Here is a 22687-nt window from a genome sequence, read left to right as displayed (position 1 = left end):
TAAAAAGCAGCACACGCAGCCGGCACTTTGCCAGCCGCGTGTGCTGCCTGATCGCCGCCGCTCTGCGGCGATTCGCCGCGAGCAGCGGCGAAAGAGGGTCCCCCCAGCCGCCTGAGCCCAGCGTAGCCGGAACAAAAAGTTCCGGCCAGCGCTAAGGGCTGGATCGGAGGCGGCTGACGTCACGACGTCGGCTGACGTCGATGACGTCACTCCGCTCGTCGCTATGGCGACGATATAAGCAAAACAAGGAAGGCCGCTCATTGCGGCCTTCCTTGTTTATTCTGGGCGCCGGAGGCGATCGGAAGATCGCCTCCGGAGCGCCCTCTAGTGGGCTTTCATGCAGCCAACTTTCAGTTGGCTGCATGAAATAGTTTTTTTTTTATTTAAAAAAAAACCCTCCCGCAGCCACCCTGGCGATTTAATCAGAACGCCAGGGTGGTTAATCAACAAAATTGTAATATGCAAATTAGAGGAGTCGGAGTCGTGGAGTCTGAGTCGGTGGAATCCTAAACTGAGGGGTCGGAGTCGGTGGATTTTTGGACCGACTCCACAGCCCTGCTAAAATCTAAAGCTCAGGTGGAGGAATCTGTCCATAGGACAACTATTAGTCGTGCACTGCACAAAGTTGGCCTTTATGGAAGAGTGGCAAGAAGAAAGCCATTGTTAACAGAAAAACATAAGAAGTCCCGTTTGCAGTTTGCCACAAGCCAAACATGTGGAAGAAGGTGCTCTGGTCAGGTGAGACCAAAATGGAACTATTTGGCCAAAATACAAAACGCTATGTGTGGTGGAAAGCTAACACTGCACATCACTCAGAACACACCATCCACACTGTCAAATATGGTGGTGGCAGCATCATGCTCTGGGGGTGCTTCTCTTCAGCAGGGACAGGGAAGCTGGTCAGAGTTGATTGGAAGATGGATGGAGCCAAATACAGGGCAATCTTGGAAGAAAACTTCTTGGTGTCTGCAAAAGACTTGAGACTGGGGCGGAGGTTCACCTTCTAGCAGGACAACGACCCTAAACTTAAAACCAGGGCAACAATGGAATGGTTTAAAACAAAACCTATGTGTGTTAGAATGGCCCAGTCAAAGTCCAGATCTAAATCCAATCAAGGATCTGTGGCAAGATCTGAAAACTGCTGTTCACAAACGCTGTCCATCTAATCTGACTGAGCTGGAGCTGTTTTGCAAAGAAGAATGGGCAAGGATTTCAGTCTCTAGATGTGCAAAGCTGGTAGAGACCTACCTTAAAAGACTGGCAGCTGTAATTGCAGCAAAAGGTGGTTTTACAAAGTATTGACTCGGGGTGCTGAATAATTATGCACACCACACTTTGCAGTTTTTTTTTTTTTTTAAATGTTTAGAATCCTGTATGATTTTCGTTCCACTTCTCATGTGTACACCACTTTGTATTGGTCTTTCACATGGAATTCCAATAAAATGTATTCATGTTTGTGGCAGTAATGTGACAAAATGTGGAAAACTTCAAGGGGGCCGAATGCTTTTGCAAACCACTGTATCTAGCCAATGTTTGCTTCTTGTTAATTAATATTGTTAAAAATTACCAATTTTATTCATTGTTATTATTATTTAGCATTTATATAGGCCCGACATCTTTTGCAGTGCTGTACAGAGTATATAATTAGTTCTAGCTGTCCCTCAGAGTAGCTCACAATCGAATCCTTACCATAGTCATATGTCCATCGTAGCGTAGGTCCAATTTACGGGTAAGCCAATTATGTGTTTTTTTGGTATGTGGGAGGAAAACTTGAGTGCCTGGAGGAAACCCACGCAAACATGGGGAGAACATAGACTCTTTGCAGATAGTGCCCTTGCTGGGGTTTGAACCTGGACCTACCTCTGCAAGGTGATGGTGCTATCCACTGCACCATAGAGTTGCAACATATAACATTCTGGTGCAGGAAGCTGGCCGGTGCCTGATTACTGACCAGGTATTTGACAAATGTAATTTGTTAGACAGGTGCTATGCTGTATTACTCCTTATTATCTAACAGATGATTGAGTAATGTTTGGGCTTTGTTCACTGTATTCTTAGTGTGACCATAGAGTTTCAGTGTTCTCCCCAGAAATGTTTTCCAGCCGGGTGGCATGAAAAAGTAGCCGGGTGGGGCGAGATGAGAGAATGCAGGGCCAGCTCTTCTCTGCACAACTCTGCTTACAGCAAAGGAGAAGGTGAGCTGATGACAGCCGGGTGCTCACTAAAACTAGCCGGGTGGAGCACCTGGCTAAAAGAGCCTGGGGAGAACACGGAGTTTCATTGACATTGCTATAGACAACTGAGGATTGTGAGTCCCGGGGTTCATCCCAGATAAATAACTGCATAGAATCAGTACTAACACTTCTCCACTGGACAAAGTTTTCATTGGGTTGCGGTTTCGTCTACAGAGATTAACCCTAAATTAATTGATAGGAAGGAAATGCTGGGGAAAGACAGCAATAAAAATCATGTTTCTAACCCCCATCTACCTTATGCTGGAATTGGGCTTTCTACATTGACTACAAAAGATTTGTGTGTAACTGTTGATATTGGGAGTTGCTGGGGCAGCCTGTGTCAGGAAATACTTGCTTTTATGACCAAGCTGCCTTTCCGTTGTGCCTTTTCTCTAGAATGCTCTCCTGCTCATCTTTAGTGGCCACTTATTGCGATGGTATGCATTAGTATGCATTATTACGCATTTTTCCATAGCAGTGCATTGTGAAAAAGATTTTAGTTAAAATGCATATAGTGGGAACTGTGCCCTAGGAAAACATGGTCATTACTTTGAAAATCACTTGTCTCCGTTATAACTGAGAGTAACTGATTAACTGTAAAAGGGGCCTTTCACTGATGCTGTTACTGGCAGATTCCGTTCTGTAGCCCATAGTGCAAGTGTGAAGAGAAAATGTTGCTTGAGGAGCTTCTGGCTCAACCAAGTACTGTATAGGAAAAAAATTGTTGCTATGGGCAACATTTTTTTTATTGGTAGCATATTGTTTATACTTGGTCTTCTAGTGATTGGCTGTAGAGCACAGGTAAGTAGTATTGACCACAGGCTGCCTCATTTACCTCCTGCTTAAAGTTCATGTTTTGGCAGAAGTGTTCTTTAAAGCAGACCTGTTATTAAAATATACCATATTTTTTTTTAAATATACCAAATCAGCAGTTTCTGGAGAACATGCATTTTAAATGTATTTCAAATGTTAAGAGCATGCAGAGGCATTTCCTTTGCACAACGACATGCCTTTGTGTCTTGCTATTGCTGCCTCTGGTCCCCATCCACCCTGCACCCAAAGTTCCCCGCGGCCTTTTTACATGTATGCTTCCTCTATACAGGCATTGAACGCCCCCCCCCCCCAAAAAAAAAAAAGTGTATGGGGGAAATGCCCAAACTTTGCATTAAAAAGGTTAGAGAATCTGTAATAAAAGAAAACAAAAAAGTGCTCCTGTTTTTTTTTTTTTTTTTACCTTAGTAGGAAGCTTTTGGATCCTAATTGGGCTTCCCCTCCTCCACAGTAGCCACAATCAGCACTGGCTCCCCATGTTGGCGGAGATGTGCAGACGCAGTAGTGCCTGAAGCATGCTGCGATATTTACCTTTTGGATCCTGCGCAGTACCATCTTCTCCTGCGCAGTAGAGTGGACCCGATCAGGCTCGGCTATTTCCGCTGGAGCCAGAGGGGGAAGATGGTACTGCGCCTGCGCTGGATCCAAAAAGGTAAATGTTGCCGCCTGCAGCTCTCCAGGGGTCCCAGCCCTGGATCAGGGCTACTGCGGACAACAGGGAAAGCCTCATTAGGATGTAGACTTCCCCCTTCCTCTTTAAGGGCAATTATAGGTACGTACAGGCATATTAAGAGGTATTTAGGAGTGGTAAGCCATTTTTTAACTTTTTGGGGCTTCCATGGGTTAGGTTTGCTTAGGGCTTCATAAGGCGCTGCGTTTTCTGCATAAGTAGCCCAAAACTAGCCTGTGGGGGCATGTGCAGATGTGACAATGACTGGCCATAACTCCACAACAGTCTCCTAACTGCTGGCAAATAATTCTATTTTAATAACAGGTTGGCTCTAAGATGCTGTTACAGGTTTTTACAATGATTAAAAAGTAACAAAGCAGGTCTTCACTCACCAGTGCCATGTACTAAGTTCTCCTGCCACCGTGAATTGTGATCAATGGTATACATAACATTTGTCATTCTGTTCTTGTGTGAAGTACTGTATATGCTTATATTCAGATGTTTTCCATTCTATTCTTTCCGCTCTGTTTTTACTTGTAAAACCATCAAGTGTTTGGCTTCATGGCTCCTCAATACGGTAAGGTCTGTAATGGCTACATTCACATACATTCACATCTACACTGATCTCCAAGACATGAATGGACACATGACTTACAGTGTCTTTATCCTAAATTGTGAAGGGGTGCATCACTCAGGTGATCCTGCTACTACAATCCTGGCTAATGGAAACTTCTCCTATTATAAAACGTACATGGAGGCTTTACATGTGAAAGCAATCAGTAGTCCGAGTAAAGTGGGCTGAAACTTCTTCCTGTTGGTCAGGGAAGCCACCCATCAGTAGAGCTAGATACAAATTATAGATTTGTCAGCTGAAAGTTTCATCCCTTTAACCAGAAGGACCAGAGACTGCTGGTAGAGAAACGGCGGAATCCCTACGATTGCTGCACATACTCACCACAACTACCGTCACTGCTGCACGACGGGAACCTGGGCCATCCTCTCTGCCTTCTCTGACGGCAAAGTTCCTGTGATCCGATCAGGAGCCGCTTTCATTGGCTCCTGAGCCTGTCTTTCAACGGAAGCTAATGGGAGTTGCTTACATTGAGACAATGCAAGGAGCCAATAAAATCAGCTCCTGACCCGCTCAAAGGAACTGAGCCTTTCATAGAGACAGGCAGAGCGAGTGAGCTGCGACGGGAGACAGCGGGGATTCAGCGGCTAGATCGGTGAAAACAGTGGATGCGCGCAGCGGCAGTGAGTTGAAATCTATGCCCTGGCAGCCAGATAGCCATCAAAACGGGGCATAGATTTCAACTACTTAAGTAGTTAACGACCTGATTGGCTGTCTACCAAGATATATATATAGATATAGATATAGATAGAGAGAGTAGAGCAGGAGGTGTCTTATGGGGGAATACAGCCGTTCTCTTTGGCAGCATTGTACGGGGGAGTGCAACAAATGGCTGCATCTAAAAGGATTAGACACTTTGAAGAATCCTTGAAAAAGTACTGGAACCACCCTGAAGAAAAAAATTAACTTCCCTGGGGCTTCTACGCCACGCCCAAAACCGCCCCACTCCAGATTCCTGTGCTTGCGCTGGTACAAAACGATGCTCTGGTCCTCGAGTTTGTGACTGGAGCATCGCTTTGTACCAATGGCGGGCAAAGGACGTTTGCAGGGGGAGGGGGGGGGGGGGGCTATTAGCAGTAGAAGACCCGAGTTGATCTCTTCCAGGTCGCCGGAGTCGGGCACTGCTGAGCGGGGGCTGGCCGGGCTGTGCTCGTCCTACAGCATCCCACCTCTCTCTAGTTTTGTTTGGGCAGGTTCCCTGGAAGTTTTTTTTTTAACTAATATAATTTTCAGTGTCCAATAGGAGAACTTGGTAGGTAGAGGATGAACGGTCTGCAAGCCATCAGGATAGAACGCTGCAACTGCTGATTGTTTTGACTTGTTTTTTTTTTTTTTTTTTTTTTTAAATAACTTTTGTCTTGTGCCAGATATAGAACAGGTTTGGCTTTAGGACACTACCATTATATACTATATAATGTTTTCTAATATTTGAAATGCAGGTAGATGTGAATGAACCTTACTGGGCACTAAACCTCAAATACAGGCCAATTTCCATCAGCACTGCTAATACCATTCATAAATGTAGATGTAGGACAGGACATACTTGTTGCCATTTTCTATCTTCTTCAGGTAGAATTTGTATCTTTGCAGGCCCCTTGCCATCAGTGTATTGAAATGGTACTGATGCTTTTGCCTATTGCCATGCAATACTACACATGCACAGTAAACAGCCCTTAAAGTATACCTGACTCGAAACAAAGCTGCCTACGGTAACGTCCGATACATGCATGATGGATCCACATACCTCTGTGCTTTGTCCACTCCCCTCTTCCTCATTTTCCCCAATCTCTGTCATTACATCTTGCTAAATTTGACTTTGCTGAAGTCATTTTTTCAAACGGGGAAAGGCCCGCTTGCTGCAATGTTCCCTTCCTATCACCCTTCCAATCGCTCCTCTTCCCTGCCCCCAATAGCAGTAAATAGGGCAAGTAAGGGGAGAGTGATTAGAGGAAATGTTGCAGCAAGTCTGCCTCTTTGAAAATGTGACTTTGGCCTTTAAAGGAGTGAATGGTGGGTTCAACAAGGAGGAATGGACAACTTAGAGATTTGTGGGCCCAGCATGACCATACCTCTGCTTATTTCCCTGGATCAGGTGTAATTTAAGGCTACTGCTGCTCTGGCTGTAATTCCTAAAATACTTGGAAGAAATTTGCTGGTTAGGAAACTTACACAAGTTCCAGGGGAGTGACTGAAAGTGTTAAAGCCAGAGGATCACCATTCTAGCTGGTTTTTGAATGGCTACTATGTAGTTAGCCATCCTGCCATGTAGTGATGAATTTTCAGCTTCAGACACAGCCCAGTACACTCATTGCATATAGTTTGTGTGCTTTCATGTTTTGTACATGTTTCTTCCTGGTGCCACAGTTTTTCTACAATCTGTTGTTGGCATCCTACCAGGTTGCCTCTAGACCGCGGTAGAGACACTAAATTATGAGACCCAGAAAAAAAACAGCTTTATATGTTTAAATATCTTTAAATGAGAAGTTCCCTTTAAAAGAAGTTTAGCCGGATAGAATTCAGCCATTGGTACTCCTCAGTAAGAAGACGAAGTTGAGCTGGTTAGATGCTTCCGGCGAGGCTCCCTTTGGAGCTGTCCCAAATATGTCGACCGAGAGGCAAGACTACAAATGAGACCTAGAAATCTCACTGGAAAAAAAAAATTCCAGCTGGACTGAAAATATCAAGGAGTGGATGTTTCAGAAAGCTGTAGCTGAAAGAAAATCTGAAGTGAGAAATGCCGCTTAAAGGACAACTGAAGTGAGAGCTATTTGGAGGCTGCCATATTTTTTCCTTTTAAGCAATATGTTGCCTGGCTGCCCTGCTGGTCTATTTAGCTGCAGTAGTGTCTGAATAACACCAGAAACAAGCATGCAGCTAATCTTGTCAGATCTGACAAAAATGTGAAACACCTGATCTGCTGCATGCTTGTTCAGGGTCTATGGCTAAAAGCCTTAGAGGCAGAGGATCAGTAGGAGAGTCAAGCAACTGGTATTGCTTAAAAGGAAATAAATATGGCAGCCTCCATATCCTTCTCGCTACAGTTGTCCTTTAAAGTCAATGTTTACTAAGTTAAAAAATAAAAGTCAGAAACTCACCTAAGGAAAGAGAAGGCTCGGTCCTAATGAGCCTTCCCTCTCCTCTCCCGGTGCCCGGTCCTGCGCAGGATCCCCCGTGGCAGTATTCGACCAGTTCGGTCAAATACTGCCACTTCCGCATGCCGAAGGGAGCTTTCGGGAGCACTCGGGCTCCCGAAGACAGGCCGCTCCATACTACGCATGCGCGAGCGCCGTCTGACGCACTCGCGCGTGCGTAGTACGGAGCGGCCCGTCTTCGGAAGCCTGAGTGCTCCCGAAGACCTCCGAAGTCCCTGCGGCGGCGGACACGTACGGGGAAGCCAGCGCAGCACCGAGGGCACCGGATGAGAAGAGGGAAGGCTCATTAGAACCGAGCCTTCCCTCTCCTTAGGTGAGTATCTGACTTTTTTATTTTTAACTTGGTAAACACTGGCTTTAAGTCATTAGGAGTGTCTCCGTTGAAGCCTGGTGTGTGGCTCATTTTGCCAGTTACTGGGCAAGCCAGTTTACCTGTTGATCATATATTGCTCTTTTATACTTAAAGGACCTCTGTCGGGAAAATCTTAAAATGTAAAATACGTGTAAACCTATACAAATAAAAAGCAAGTTTCTTCCAGAGTAAAATGAGCCATAAATTACTTTTCTCCTATGTTGCTGTCACTTACAGTAAGTAGTAGACATCTAACATTACCGACAAATTTTGGATTAACCCATCCTTCTCATTGGGGCTCTCAGGTTTTTCTTTGTTTTCAACCACATTTCCTGAATAGCGGTTGGTCCATTCAACTGCCAAAAAAGTGTACAGTGAGCAGGGAGGCTGGCCAGCATCTTTGTATAAATCTTTTTCAAGGAGTGTCTTTATAAAAGAATAAAGGTCATGCTGAGAATCCCTTGTGGAGAGATGAACTAGCCTAAAACCTGTCGGTAATGTCAGATTCCTACTACCTACTGGAAGTGACAGCAACATATGAGAAAAGTAATTAATAGCGGATTTTACTCTGGGAGAAACATGCTTCTTATTTGTGTTTTAATATTTTCGCGACAGTTCCTCCTTAAAGAGACTCTGAAGCAAGAATAAATCTCGCTTCAGAGCTCATAGTTAGCAGGGGCATGTGTGCCGCTATCCCGCGGCTAAATGGGGGTCTCCCCCGCCCCTCTCAGTGAAGGAAGGCTGAGAGGGGTGGGGGAGAGGCGGAGGTACGCGTCTGATAGACGCGCATGAGGCAGGGCTGCGGCAGTTAGCCCTGCCCCAATGCGGAAGTGCTCCCCGGCTGCACGGAGGGGATTTGGGGGTGAAGGGACCCCCGTTAAGCCGCGAGATAGCGGCGGTTTAGCAGGGGCACACATGCCCCTGCTATCTATGAGGTCTGAAGCGAGATTTATTCTCGCTTCAGACTCTCTTTAACCTCCTGAGCGGTATGGACGAGCTCAGCTCGTCCATCACCGCCGGAGGCTGCCGCTCAGGCCCTGCTGGGCCGATTTTCTTCAAATAAAGTGCAGCACACGCAGCCGGCACTTTGCCAGCCGCGTGTGCTGCCTGATCGTCGCCGCTCTGCGGCGATCCGCCGCGAGCAGCGGCGAAAGAGGGTCCCCCCAGCCGCCTGAGCCCAGCGTAGCCGGAACAAAAAGTTCCGGCCAGCGCTAAGGGCTGGATCGGAGGCGGCTGACGTCAGGACGTCGGCTGACGTCCATGACGTCACTCCGCTCGTCGCTATGGCGACGATCTAAGCAAAACAAGGAAGGCCGCTCATTGCGGCCTTCCTTGTTTATTCTGGGCGCCGGAGGCGATCGGAAGAACGCCTCCGGAGCGCCCTCTAGTGGGCTTTCATGCAGCCAACTTTCAGTTGGCTGCATGAAATAGTTTTTTTTTTTATTAAAAAAAAACCCTCCCGCAGCCTCCCTGGCGATCTCAATAGAACGCCGGGGAGGTTAAATACAGCAGTGTAAGATGTAGAGCATCTTAGAGTGATATTCCAGCCACAAAGTGAAATATATTCATTAAGTGAGGGGCTTACACCTAACCTCAGCTGTGGCAGTGGCATAGGTCTTTCTCTTTAGTGCTGTTGGCGGTTTTTAAACGGTTACTGCCCTCAATATGCTGGTGTCTTAGCCCCCTTGGCGGTACAATAAATCCGCCAGGGGGCAGCACAGCACTTTTTTTAAAAAAAAATTTTTTTTATTAAAGCATGTAGCTAGCCTAGCGCTAGCTACATGCTCCCCCCCCCCTCCCCCCTCCTCCCTTCGCTATCCCTCCCACCCCTTCGATCGCTGCCGGCGCTTTTACCCTGCAGGGAATACCGTTCTAAACGGGATTCCCTGTATGGGCTTCCCCGTCGCCATGGCGACGATCACGATGACGTCATCGACGTCCTGACGTCAGCGGGTGTCCCGATCCACCCCTCAGCGCTGCCTGCCACTGATTGGCCAGGCAGCGCAGGGGTCTCGTGTGGGGGGGGGGGGGGGGCGAATCGGCGGGTGGCAGCGACGATCGTTATGCACACGCAGCTAGCAAAGTGCTAGCTGCGTGTAGCAAAAAAAAATTATGTAAATCGGCCCAGCAGGGCCTGAGCAGCTCCCTCCGGCGGCTTACCCCGTGTCCAGCACTGGGTTACCGCTAAGGAGATTAATCATGACCTACATGGCCGTTAAAATATCTAATGTAGATAGTTCTCTTCTTATGCAGTATTGGGAAATGTGAGAGGGTAGCGGTTCTCTTATAGTGGCCACCCTTTTACTGTGCCAAATTCAAGATAGTGGGAAGGTGAGGGCACCTGCTGATATCCTGAGGGTTGTCACTGCTGTTTTATTGGAAGTTGCAGCCAAATGAGAAGAGGGCACGCCCAAAGTGTCCTCTTCCACATAGAGATTTTGTTTCTCTCCCAGATGTCTGCTTTAATGGGAACTTAGTAGTATGGAAGTTTGGCAAATTCCACAACCGTTATTCATACTTTCTCCCTTTACCAAACAAACTTGGCTTCTTTACTAGACGTATCTAGTAAGTTCAGAATCCTTTTCATTACCATTTATGAATGTCCTCTGTAGAGCTATGTGGAGTTGGCAGTTTCTATGGGTTTAGTGTTTTTTGAAGAGCCAAACCCTTCCTAGGCTGTTTCTTTTTTTCTTTTTCTCTTTCCCCCCCCCCCCCCCCCCCCTCTTCCTTTTCTAGATCTGCAGAAATAACTCTTAATTTAATTTGTCCTCACAGCACAATGCCTGATCAAAGGACATCTGTGGCCTCAACGCACAGCATAACAAGCACCACTACTCCAGACCGCATGCGATTCCCTAGAGGAACCGCCAGCCGAAGCACTTTCCATGGCCAACTCCGTGAGCGACGCACTGCTACCTACAATGGACCACCCGCTTCACCCAGCTTATCTCACGAAGCCACACCTTTGTCACAGACTAGAAGTAGAGGCTCCACTAACCTCTTTAGTAAATTAACTTCAAAATTAACTAGAAGGTAAGTTGCTATGGCGGTTTGGGGAATCTTTATTTCCTCGTCAGACACTGAGTGCCATCACTCCCAAAATGAGAACCTTATGTCGAGGATTCGTCTGTTGTATTCTTTGTAACATTGTATATTTTTGTGCCATGTTTATATGGCGACACACCCTTTGTTTGTCTGTTTTTTGTTTTGTTTTTTTGCCTTTTTTTTTTTCTGTAAAAATATCCATATTCCAAAGATTTGGAAGACTAAAAGCGCTTACAGTAAACTGGCCATCGGTTCTCTCCATTTTGTTTCTGAGCTATAGTCCCACCTGGAACCTCTGCACTTGGTGGAAGGTTCTCGGTGGTAGGACTTCTTTGTAGAACTACTGGAGAAGTCCCCCCCCATCCCCCCTTTATCATGGTGGTCCAGACTTGGGGATGGCGTATAGGTTCAGCCATAAACCTATGTAAGATGTAGGTTCTGGTGCATAGTTGTGGGTAACAAATTATAGATTGTGGACTGCTGAAACTAATTTTATTAAAACTAGACAGAAGAAAAGGTTTTCTTGTAACCAGATACAACTATTAAGTTAGATGCTTTACCTCTTCTTCCCTCCCAGTTTTAATAAATCTGCTTTTTTATACATAATAGTATATTTATATATAGACTGCTAAATAGATTTATAAAACCAGCTACACTTAGCAAGCAGTAAATGTGGGATCACTCATCAATCTTACCTTTTTCCATGTACTGTGAGAAATTACCTACACACATTATGTATGCCAGATTTTGGTTTATACTATACCTAATGCTTATTGGTTTTAAAAAATTAATGTAATCCAGCTAGTAGATGACTGTTTAACCCTTCATTGTTGCAAGATGTGGACACTGTATAGCTTATACATGGCAAACTCGCCCCGCAAGCCGTTTCCCCCTCTTTGTATTTGGTTTATCCCACTCTAGACCACCAAGGAAGCTACATTGGTGGTGAAGTCCTGGATTACCAGGGGAGCCATATGGGGGAGGGAGGGGTAAGTACTAGTCTAGTAGAGAGTATCTAGACACCAGTGAACTGTATAGAAGAGGGATATGGGCAGTAGGCACCAGGGATCTGTATAGGGAAGGGATGAGGCTAGTATACACCAGAGAACTATATAAGGGAAAGGAACCATTGCACACGGGGGACTTTTATAAGTTCCACTAGACACGACACTGGCCCACAACTTGGCTCAAGTGTCCAATCTCATCCCACTTTGTATTTGTTTTGACGTTGTTTGGCCACTTCGGGTTCTGGCTGGGCAAAACTAGAAGTGGCTGTCTCACTGCGGCCAATGTGAGAAATAAATTTAAGATTTCGAATTCCCGGCTGCCGCCTTATGCTGTCAATGCAAGAAATGAAGCCGGCTCCTCAGCTCCAGCTCCTCCCTCTGCCCTCCTCCTATTAAGCTCTTGCAGCCGGGGACACACGTGAGTGTGTCCGCCCCCCCCCCCCCCCCCTCCTCCTCCAGAGTGCTTTGTTGTGGCAGGCAGGGATGCTCAAAAACGACCCGGGAGATAGTCGGTTAGTTGCTATCTGGACATCTCCCAGGACGGCTATGCGGAGGGGGGGGGGGTCCAGCTTACCTGTCTGACGTCTTCTAGGTATGTCCCCCATCGCCTCCCACGATGCGCTCCACGCGGCGGTCACATGAGTACAAACACTTCCTCCTTCCGGGTTGAAGGAGGAAGTGTTTGTAATCACGTGGAGCGCATCGTGGGAGGCGCAGAGGGACATACCTAGAACCCCCGCACAGCCGTCCTAGGTGATATCAGGATAGCAACTATCGGCTATCTCCTGGGTTGTTTTTGAGCATCCCTGGTGGCAGGTAAGCAGAGCAGGAATGCTGCAGACATTGCTTCTGTCAGCACGCGTTCTGTAGGAACGAACATCAGGAATCCCTGCTTTCCTGCCACGTTGAAGGGGGGGGGGGCAATGTGTTGTGTGTCCAGGCTGCCAGAGCTGAATAGGAGGGGGCAGGAGGAGGCCCCAGAGGCCAGGAGCCAGTTTTTCTCACACTGAAACAGTAAGTTGGCCGTTAGGGACCTGTAAATCTTAATTTCTCACATTGGCCGCAGTGAGATGGCCGCTTTTAGTTTTTTCCTGGCCAGAACTGAAAGTGGCCAGACTTCGGGTTCTGGCCGTATCCTATACACTTCCTTGTGAATGAGGTCTAAGGGATTTCGGGTAGGAGGAAAGAGGCACATGTAACAGTGGAACAGGTGTATTAAAACCAGTGCAAGAAAAATCAGAATAGATGTCCAGATCAAGAATATTGAATGAACTCTTTGCACCAGCTTCAGATTTCCCTTGTGCCATTTTTTGATAAATCTGCCTCTTTGACCAGGATAGGTTGTCCCACCATCCTTTACACAACTCTTCACCTGAACTTTACTGCTTGCTAAGCGTACCGCAGTGAATGTGTATTAGTGCAATATTAAACCAGCTGCCTTCTATTTCCTTCCAAACTGGACCAGGGATGAAAGCACAGCCTGCTGAGCCATTGAGACACTGTAAAGTATCTATGCATTGTTCTTCCCTTTTTGTTTTTTAGTTTAGAGTAGAGCTTTGCTAGTGTAACACCTGTTGTAGACCATTATGATCCATGTATTTAAGTTCAGCTTTTGCAATTGTCTTTGGAGATCAAAGCAGAGTAAAGGTTACGTGTTGTCTAGTTGTTCCAATGTTAGCCTTCCTATATTGTGTTCAGTGTGTTTTTTTTAGCACGAGTTTCTCAGAATTAGATTCCTAGATCTTGATTTAAGTGGCACACATGTATTTAATAACTCTGACACTAAGGCTACCTCCGAGGTTTACACAAGGGTGTAATCTGGTATTGCACACTTTTTTTTTTTTTTTAATAAAGTTTACTAGCATATTTATTAGGCCATCAACCTTAAAGGGTACTTCTGCTTTAAATGAAAAATATACCCCTGCTTCAGACTGCATGGTTTAGGAACAAAGATCTGGCCCTGCTTGTAATAATAGCAGTTTGACATTTTACACTTATGAAGGTGGTAAACTGTGGGCATTTTTCTGTCTTAACTGCACATTTAAAGATGCTTATACATAGTACAATGTTTCCTTCAAATTCGGTCTTTCAAAGCAATTTTTATGATCGAATTGTATAGAAAACTGCGCCATTTGTGACGCAAATCACTGTGATACGATTCTTTGGTCAATTGGAAAAGGAAAAAATATCAATCTGAAACTAGATTTTATGATGGAATCAGAATGTGAAAACTTCTTAAAGTGAACCCGAGGTGAAAATAAACTGATGAGATAAACAATTGTATTTATCCTCATACTCCTAATAATGGCTTTTTCCCAATTATCCCATTTTTTTTTTATATCTAAACATTTACAAAGTAGTTTGAATGTTTTGTTGCTCCTGCTCAGGGACAGTCTGTGTCCCCCATTTTTTTTTTCCATGTCCTCTTGCTCTCAGAAGTTGTATTCTGCCAGGAAAACTTTAATGGCTGTAGTTAGCTTATCAGTGATGTCTACTATAGACAGCTGTCACTTCCATGCCTAAAAATTTACTTTCAGGCAGCAAAAGACTAAAACGGCCTGGTTATGAATACGCTTTATGCACTGTACATACACATTTATCTCATCAAGCCGCACATCGCCTTGGGTACACTTCCAAGCGTTCCGTTAATGGAAACAATTGATAATTGCCTTCTGATTAGTTTTGATCCTTCAAATCGCGTTTAAAGATTGAATTTGAAGAAAAAAATGGTACTGTTAATGGGCACCTTTAGTTGGACCCCACAACTATTGGTGGTTCTGAAGGACAAAGAGGATAGGTTTCTAACCCCTGCAGAGGCTCCCACGAGTGCGGAGGGAGCGATTTGGGTTTGTCGTGTGTGTAGACAATGAATAAGTGTAGGATGAGTGACAGGTGGTGCAGCTCTGTACAGTGGCTGAATTATCTGAAAAAGACAGAAGGGGGGCAGAGAGCACTCAAAGGGATGAAGTAAGAGGTGGGCCAACCGGCTGAGGAATGTTTCGGTGGATAATGCTTCTAGGAGTGGCCTCCTGTAGTGGTCTTTTCAGCTGCTCCGCTCAAACACTCTAAGCTAACGGGAGTTAAGCGGTATAGTTGGTGTCGAATGGATGGGATGCGTGCAGAAAGGACACAGAGAACCTGTGTACAAAGTAACTTACTTTGATTGGTTTCATTTGCAACGTGTTTCAGGGGCATTCCCCTTTCATCAGCGAAACAAGGATTAGGTGGTAGGGGGAGGGTTCTAAATGAGTCTGGGTAGGTTAAGGCCTAGGACCCAACTAGCAGCGCTTCTGAACGCTTATGATTTGAAAAGCTATTGCTAATGTAATGCTGTGGGTGTGATTCTGCTTGAGGGATGCGATTTTCTAAATATACATTCGCAAATCACAATCTGCTAAGAAAATAGCGGTTAGTGGGAACCCAGGCCTTTGTCCGTAGTAGAAAATTGGTAATTTTACTAATGTACTAGCAGCAATTCCCTGTCCTCTCTCCAGGCACCTTTATGGCATGGATGCAGCTAAATGACCATTTTTAACCACGCTCACAACCATCAGTGAGAGAAGTGGACTTTTCACACAGTCAGTTGTGATAAAAGCGCAACATAACATAGCTGAAATATTGCGCTACCGCTGTTGTGCAACCATAAAGTGAGGCATACACTGAAAGTATGCCTTACTGTAAACTCTCACATTAATCAGTTAAAGCACAGCAGGCTGTGTTTTACTGCATTGGAACCCACCACACTGCGACATTGCACACTCTGCTTCCCAACGGACAATATCACCACAAAGCAATGATATTCCTAAGGGGTTTCCACAAAGGACTCTGTGAAAGAGCCCTAATGGTTTCATTGTTTTTCTTTTTTGTTTTTAATACCAAGATAGTGGCCATGTATAAAATGCCCCCCTCCTTTTCTCCCCCTTTAAAATAAGATTAGTGGTAGAGTCTGTAAAGATCCAAACATGCACACAATAATGGTCACCTGCAGCTATTGGGATCCAGTAGCTAGTGAGACAGTTCTAGGCACAAGCATTATACTGACATTAGACATGTTGTTTACTTGCAGAATTTCCTGTTTCTGTGGCTGGGAGAGGGGAAGAGACAGTGTTGTAGCGATGGAGTAGCTTCTAGCCGGTGGGTGTAGGAAAGGGAGCAGTGTACTCATTCATGGGAGGGGCAGCTGTATGCATAGGTTATATTTTTAGCTGGGGTGGCCCCAAACAACCACCTCCTCTGCATACAGAACCTATTAAGGCCCGTACACACGCTCATCTAAAACACCTGATTGTTCTCTGATTTTGGTGTTGGATGACTACCAAGTGTATATAGTGTAACCAAATGAAAAGACGAGCGACTAATATCGGGCAGGGTGCACAGTCCATCCGGGTGGATTAACTCATGTGACTGTTCGGCTAATATTGTGCAGTTGGCCACGTGTGTGTCATTGGAACAACCTTGTTCTGAATGTGGACATGTTGCGCATACAGTTTTGCTTGCGCGCACAATTGGGACATGAGTTGGTAGTTTCATTGGTATGCGGAAAGGACCTGCTGTTTAAACATGGTGCCGGGCATTTTTTATTTTTCATTCAGTTTCATTGGCCCCTTACCAGGTGATCACTGTGAGCCAATCACAGTGATCACAAACGCAAGAATGAAGAAAAAATTCTGGTCCTCAAGGGCCAGCGCATTCATGTCCTAAATGAGTTAATGAAGCTCAAGAGGCAAGTTTGGTGCATTTGATTTGAACTGTGGTTCAATAGATTCTCAATAGACTTCAAGTTAAAATCTATGTGCAGTGTTTGGAAGGCTTCAATCCCTCTGATCAGATTCGTATTGAGAAGGATTGATCTGTTTGCCATATTTGGTGGCAATCTATGCATGTGCAACCACCTTTAGGGGACGTTTCCACTTGTGCGGCGCGTTTTCGGCGGGAAAATCGCGGCAATGAATCCGGTTGCAGTTTCGTTGCCGTTTGCATGCGGATTTTCACGTGGAATCGTTCGCGGTTTTGACAACGCGATTTTAACCATGTCAATGCCAGCAAGCATTGACATAGGTTTTTAAGCGAAAACGCATGTGGAAACGCCAGGAAAACCGCAAGCTTAAAGCGCTTGAGGTTTTCCTATATAGTTACACTACTGACGAATCGCTTACGGCGTGCAAATTCTGATAGTTCTGCCATGACGATTTTTTTTTATGCACGACAAAGCGCACAGAATCCCGCACAAGTGGAAACAGTCCCATTGTTTGTAATAGGTTATGCGTATCTGCATGCATAAAACGCTGTAGTGGAAACGGGCCCTTAGGCATAATCATGTGATTGCAACCAGCCATTTAGGGCCCTTTCACACCGAGGTGGTTCGGTGTGGATTTTTTACTGCATCCCACCGCCGGGCAATGAAAATCTATGGAGACCTTCATACTGCCACAGTACGGTGCGATGTGACGGAAGTGACGTTTTTGCTGCATCCCCGATGCTAGGGCAAAACTACGTTAACGCACGTACTTGCGTCTGATTGGAAGTCGTGTTACTCTATGGCAACGTGGGGATTTTAAAAATGTTGGCGTTGCAGAAGTGTATCTTAATATGCTTACGTGCACTTCTGCATACGAAAGCAGGAAGTGACGGCAAGCACGCCTCACTTCCTGCTTGGCTTGTGGCCAGACAGGGAACACCACATACTAACGCGGTGTTCCCTGAAGGCCTGTGTCTTGTGGCGCGGCGGGTGAGATGCACCGCATCGCTGCTGCCAGTTTGCAGTGTGAAACCTGCCTCAGATTTGGCAAACAATATCCGCACATTATCAGTTTTTAAGATTCATCCTATAGGCAAAATCATGGAGAAGTAATCAGTAGGGATGGTCAGTGAGTTGCAAATAGTTCTGAGTTTATGCAGAATTATGCAAAATGGACGAATTTAATCAAAATAGGGGGAAACTCGAACAATCAATTTTCAAGCTGCATAGATTTGCTCAAATTGACCACCCCAACATATCTCAAGCATCATGAGCTACTCAGTGTTGCCAGACACAGCAGTCAAAAGCAGAGGTCTATTTTTGCCCTAAAGTAAGAAACCTTTTTGAAGGCTTCACTTTGAAATCAAGTTGGTCTTTTTCCCAATTGGTCATTGAAAAACCCTAATAGGTAAAACTAGATTTTGCCACACATTTTTTGTTCAATCTGCCCCATCTCCATATCTTCAGGCTTTACTTTTTTTATAGTGGTTTTTCAGTTACAGCTCAGCTATATTTTGATAAGGAGCATAACCTTTTATGAACCTTAAAAATCCTTATCAGCCTAGTTATGAAAAATACCTATTTGATGCTGTTGACTACATGCTAAAATTGGCTTTTTTAAATAGTTTGAATACAAATTTATTAAACTAGAAGTTGACTGTTACACATTATTGAAAATAAAGGACCAAAAATAGTCAAATTTTATGTAAGTAAATAATAATAATGTTGCAAACCATCAAAGCCATGTGAAAATGTTTGTCAAGTCTTTCGAACAAAATCTGCCATGTTTGTTTCAATCTATGTACACCTAAGTTTAAAAGTATTAATGTTGCCTTAGTGGTGACCTGTCTTGTACATTTTAAGTGGCAGTCTTGCCCACCTCTGTTCTGTGTAGGTGACAGATCTGCAAGTGTATCTGTACTGTTTTTCTAAATTTGTTAAAATTTACATTTATAGTCTTTTTGTTTTTTTTTTCAAACTGCAGTATTTTGTACTGTTGCAATTTTACTCTAGCACTACTTAACCTCAGTTTAACAGCAAGACAGTCATTGTTTTTTGTACCTACGGATGACCTGTATTTGACACACAACTTCACAGGGCCAGATTATCTCTCAAATTTTGTTCTAAAAACCTTTCCGACATCTGGCCGGTCCAGAAACAGTCGTTTTGAAGCCTCCTTTCCTTTCAGTTTAGAAAACCATTCTGAATCAAGATGTTTGTAAAATTTGACTCATTTACTAAACTTTCAACCAAATTTACTTGTAACAAAGATTAATAAAACTTTTAACTATATCCTTTTTGTGTCACATAACTTAGTTTAATAGAACTTTAAGTGTAAATGTTTATAATATCTTATATGCTGATTTAGTTATACGGACTCAAAGAATTTTTGTTCGGGGGATCTGCACTTTACAATTTCATGTAGTTGGACTGGACAAACATTGAATACCAAGAAGCCAATATGACTCTAAATAAATTTGTTGCCTTTTTAAATCAGTTAAAAATAGTTTATCAAATACTATTTTAACGCTCTTTCTGATGGAACAAACCAACTTTATAAATAGAAAAAGCTTCTTGCTTTATTGCTGTAGTAAACTAATTACATTGGCCTCAATTCACTAAGCTTTATCAAACACTTTATCGAACATATGATAATTTACCTCATGGGTAAAATCTAATTTTGAATTCGCTAAGGTGTTATAGATTTATAGAAGATAAAACGTTCAATAAATCTAGAACACCTTAGTGAATTAAAAATTAGATTTTACCCTTGAGGTAAATTATTAAACGTTTGATAAAGCTTAGTGAATTGAGGCCATTGTGATAAAGTTACATTTGCTTATATAACAGAAAATTGGCAGGTAAAGGGGCACGATGGCAAACTAAAATGTTTTTAGATAATAGAAGAAATATCTGAGGTAAAAGTGGTAAAGAAATCAGAATGATGAATAAATAAAAAGTAAAGCATTACCCACAACTTCAGCAGGAATGTTGTTGTCTGTGAAGTTGGTGATGGAACAGCTCACTCACCTATGGGGGACAACTACAGCAGCTGCTTTCTTGGTGGTTCTTTTCTCTCCATGTGAGGACGTGATAGGGTTCCACTGTTCCTTTGCGCCACTGGCGCTGTAATTCCTTTTACCTACACTTAACAAAATCCTTGTGTGACAAAGCAGGTAAATGAGCTGTTCTGAAGCTGTCTCTGACTACACAAGAGAAGGCATTCCAGCTGAAGCTGTGGATTATGTGGCATAGCTTTACTTTTAGTCCTAATTTCTTTATCACTTACCTCATACTGATCTTATGTTGCTTAAAAACTTCTTAGTTCTCTATAGTGTCCCTTTAAGACCTATAGTGTGTAATAATCAGCAGCTCAGGAAGAATCTTTTCTAATTTATAAGGGTACATTTACTCATATTTGCTGTCTTTAACCAATCCAATTAAAGTGGGTATTCTAGGTTAAAAAAAAACACAAATCACAACATTCTTAATGAACGTTACTTGCCGCTGTGGCTTCTCTCCCAGGTTAACATGAGGCAATGCTGTGGAAATGACTGTCAAAGTACAGTGCTGCCCTGGTCCCTCACCCCATGTGATTGAGTTCTCAGACCACTAACACTCGCATTACTTCACACCCATCTCTATTGGTGCAGAGTGAGACAAGTGCCAAAGTCCGATGGTTTTACAGCGTGCCACGTATGATGCCATTGTTGCACACTTGTCCAGTGCAGGGTACACACTGGTAATTGACCACAGAGATTGTAGAGTGGAAGGCAGCAGTGGTAATTAAAAAGCAGGGCTATTCAGAGGCCATCTTCCTGTTATGGGATCAGGGATTGAGGTACATTTTAATGGGACTCAGAGCACCTCTCATGGGTCCTTTAAAGAGACTCCGACCAGTACTGCAAAGTACTTAAAGATGCAAACCTTTCTGTAGCTTGTGCTCTCTTTCATTTGATGCCTGAATCGCCGTTCTACACCAAATAGTTTTCAAATTTAATTTAAACCTTGCGACTGCCATCTTGGCTATGTTAGAACTTCCGGGTCACCCCTGTCTTCTCTGTTAGAGTAGTGCATCACTGAATGAAGCAGGAAGAGGAAGTGACACGCATGGCCATTGCAAGAGGCTCCTTTAGAGGGGTCATAGCACGACTTTGTTAGTTGTCTAGCTTAAAGGTATACCGATGAGAAGTGCTCGGAGTCCCTTTAAGCTCTACCAGTCTCACTAGCAGATGAATCTTCATATATTAAATACAGATTTTGTTTGAATCAAGAATTTGCAGATTAGATTAAAACTTGAATTCGATTAGCTTTTGCAAGTACAACATCTGATTGAATCAAAAATGTTCAGTTTTACAAATTCCTTTTAAAATTCTATTGCTTCCCTCTCTGAATTTCCTACATACTGAAGTTTAGCCTTCCAGGCTGACTTAACATACAACCTAGACTGATACCTCAAGGTTTGATGATAAAAAATAAAATCAGACTAGTAGTAGTTAATTTGCTTTCACATGCTTTTATATTTTTGTAATTTTTACTAAGTAGGATGTGGTTAGTTCCCCAGTTTTTAATACATTTTATGGAATGGCATGACCACAAGTGAGGTTTGTATGGTACAGATATTGGCATATCATTTGGGGTAATCTTTGTATAAGTGGTTTTGTTTTTTTATTAACACTATGCCTTAAAATATGAGATGTCCTTGAAAAGAGGGGTCCTTGTGTTTTGCCAGTGGCAGTGCTCTCCCCAGGCTCTTTTAGCTGGGTGGTCCACCCTTCTAGTTTTGGTGAGCACCCGGTTGTCATCTGCTCACTTCCTACTCTGTAAGCAGAATTGCACACAGAAGCACTGGCCCTGCATTCTCTCATCTCGCCCCACCCAGCTACTTTTTCATGCCACCCGGCTGGAAAACCATTCTGGGTAGAACACTGGGTGTCCTTTTCTTCACACAACAGTTTAAGTGGTGGGGATGTAGTGTAGCACATGTAAAGGGAAGGCATCTCCAGATGCAGTGTATATACAGTATATAGTTTTTGTTTTTTAATCACTGCACAGATATTTTGTGTGGTTAGTTTAGATTGACTTGAACCCAGATTAATATTCGAGATGGAGTGGGAGACTGTTGCAACTCTGAGGTGCTAATCCAGTTTGGAGGATAACCTGTGGAAACAAAGGTGGTCCAATGTAATACGCACATATTGAAGCAGCCACTACATAACTGAACTACGGTTCAATGTGCCTCTGTACATCTGACCCATACTATGTATAATTTCACGTACATCTTATATTACATGATAAATATGCATACAAGGGATAAATGTTTTGTGCGATGGATGGTGGACATCAAGTAAAAGGTGAAGCATACACTGTACTTGCAAAGCAAATAACAGGAGGCTGAGTGCAAAGAACACCCCAAAAACAATTAATTTTGCAGTTTTATAATGCACACATTCAATCTTCCAATCTTGAATTGCCAGTTTTACCACTGTCATGTAGTATTAGAATTTACCTCTACAATCTGTTAATCTCTTGACCCTCGTACTACAGTACGTGAAAGGGGTACAATTGGCCACTCAAGATTGGATGTGTGTTTGCACCTTAACACAATAGGTCTGATTTATTTATACGGTTGCAAAACAGTCATGTTTCATCCAGTAAACGGGGACAAGAATTCTAACTGGTTGCTTGGGAAACCGCTCTACTTTGGGCCGGTTTTCATAAGTTGGTTCTTTTTGCCTATATGCCTTATACTTTTCTACCATAAAATGAAATTGCACAACATTTTTTAGACGAGTTAGGGTTTATTTCCATGGGCAGTTGAACTTGAGCAAGCAGTTACCAGGCAGCAGCTTGTTAGTTTGAGAGGCATTTCACTGCCTATCCACTGCCTGTGGAAAAGAGACCGTGGTATTTCTCAGACACTGAATAAGATTCAAAAATTAGGAAAGTGTTTGAGGGCAGTTAGGTTACACAAATCGTTCTAATTTTTTTAGCAGGTACATTTTTTTTCTTGCATACAAAATACAA

The 22687-nt window shown here is 43.8% G+C and overlaps 1 protein-coding gene across 10 annotated transcripts in view; it reads left to right on the top strand.

The window, feature by feature from the left end:
* Positions 1–22687, top strand: part of MARK3 (microtubule affinity regulating kinase 3) — a 158052-nt gene that overhangs the window by 113970 nt on the left and 21395 nt on the right. For 8 of the 10 annotated variants that reach the window (XM_068254216.1, XM_068254215.1, XM_068254218.1 and 5 more), the window contains one exon: positions 10646–10903. In XM_068254216.1, the coding sequence (XP_068110317.1) occupies positions 10646–10903 (258 nt within the window). Of the gene's footprint in view, positions 1–10645; positions 10904–13387; positions 13424–22687 lie in introns of all 10 variants that reach the window. The other 2 variants (XM_068254223.1, XM_068254224.1) reach the window with 1 other exon arrangement.

This window comes from Hyperolius riggenbachi, chromosome 9, assembly GCF_040937935.1.
Source record: "Hyperolius riggenbachi isolate aHypRig1 chromosome 9, aHypRig1.pri, whole genome shotgun sequence".
Taxonomy (NCBI): Eukaryota; Metazoa; Chordata; class Amphibia; order Anura; family Hyperoliidae; genus Hyperolius; species Hyperolius riggenbachi.
The sequence above is the reverse complement of the archived record's forward strand: the minus strand, read 5'-3'. Positions and strand labels throughout refer to the sequence as shown.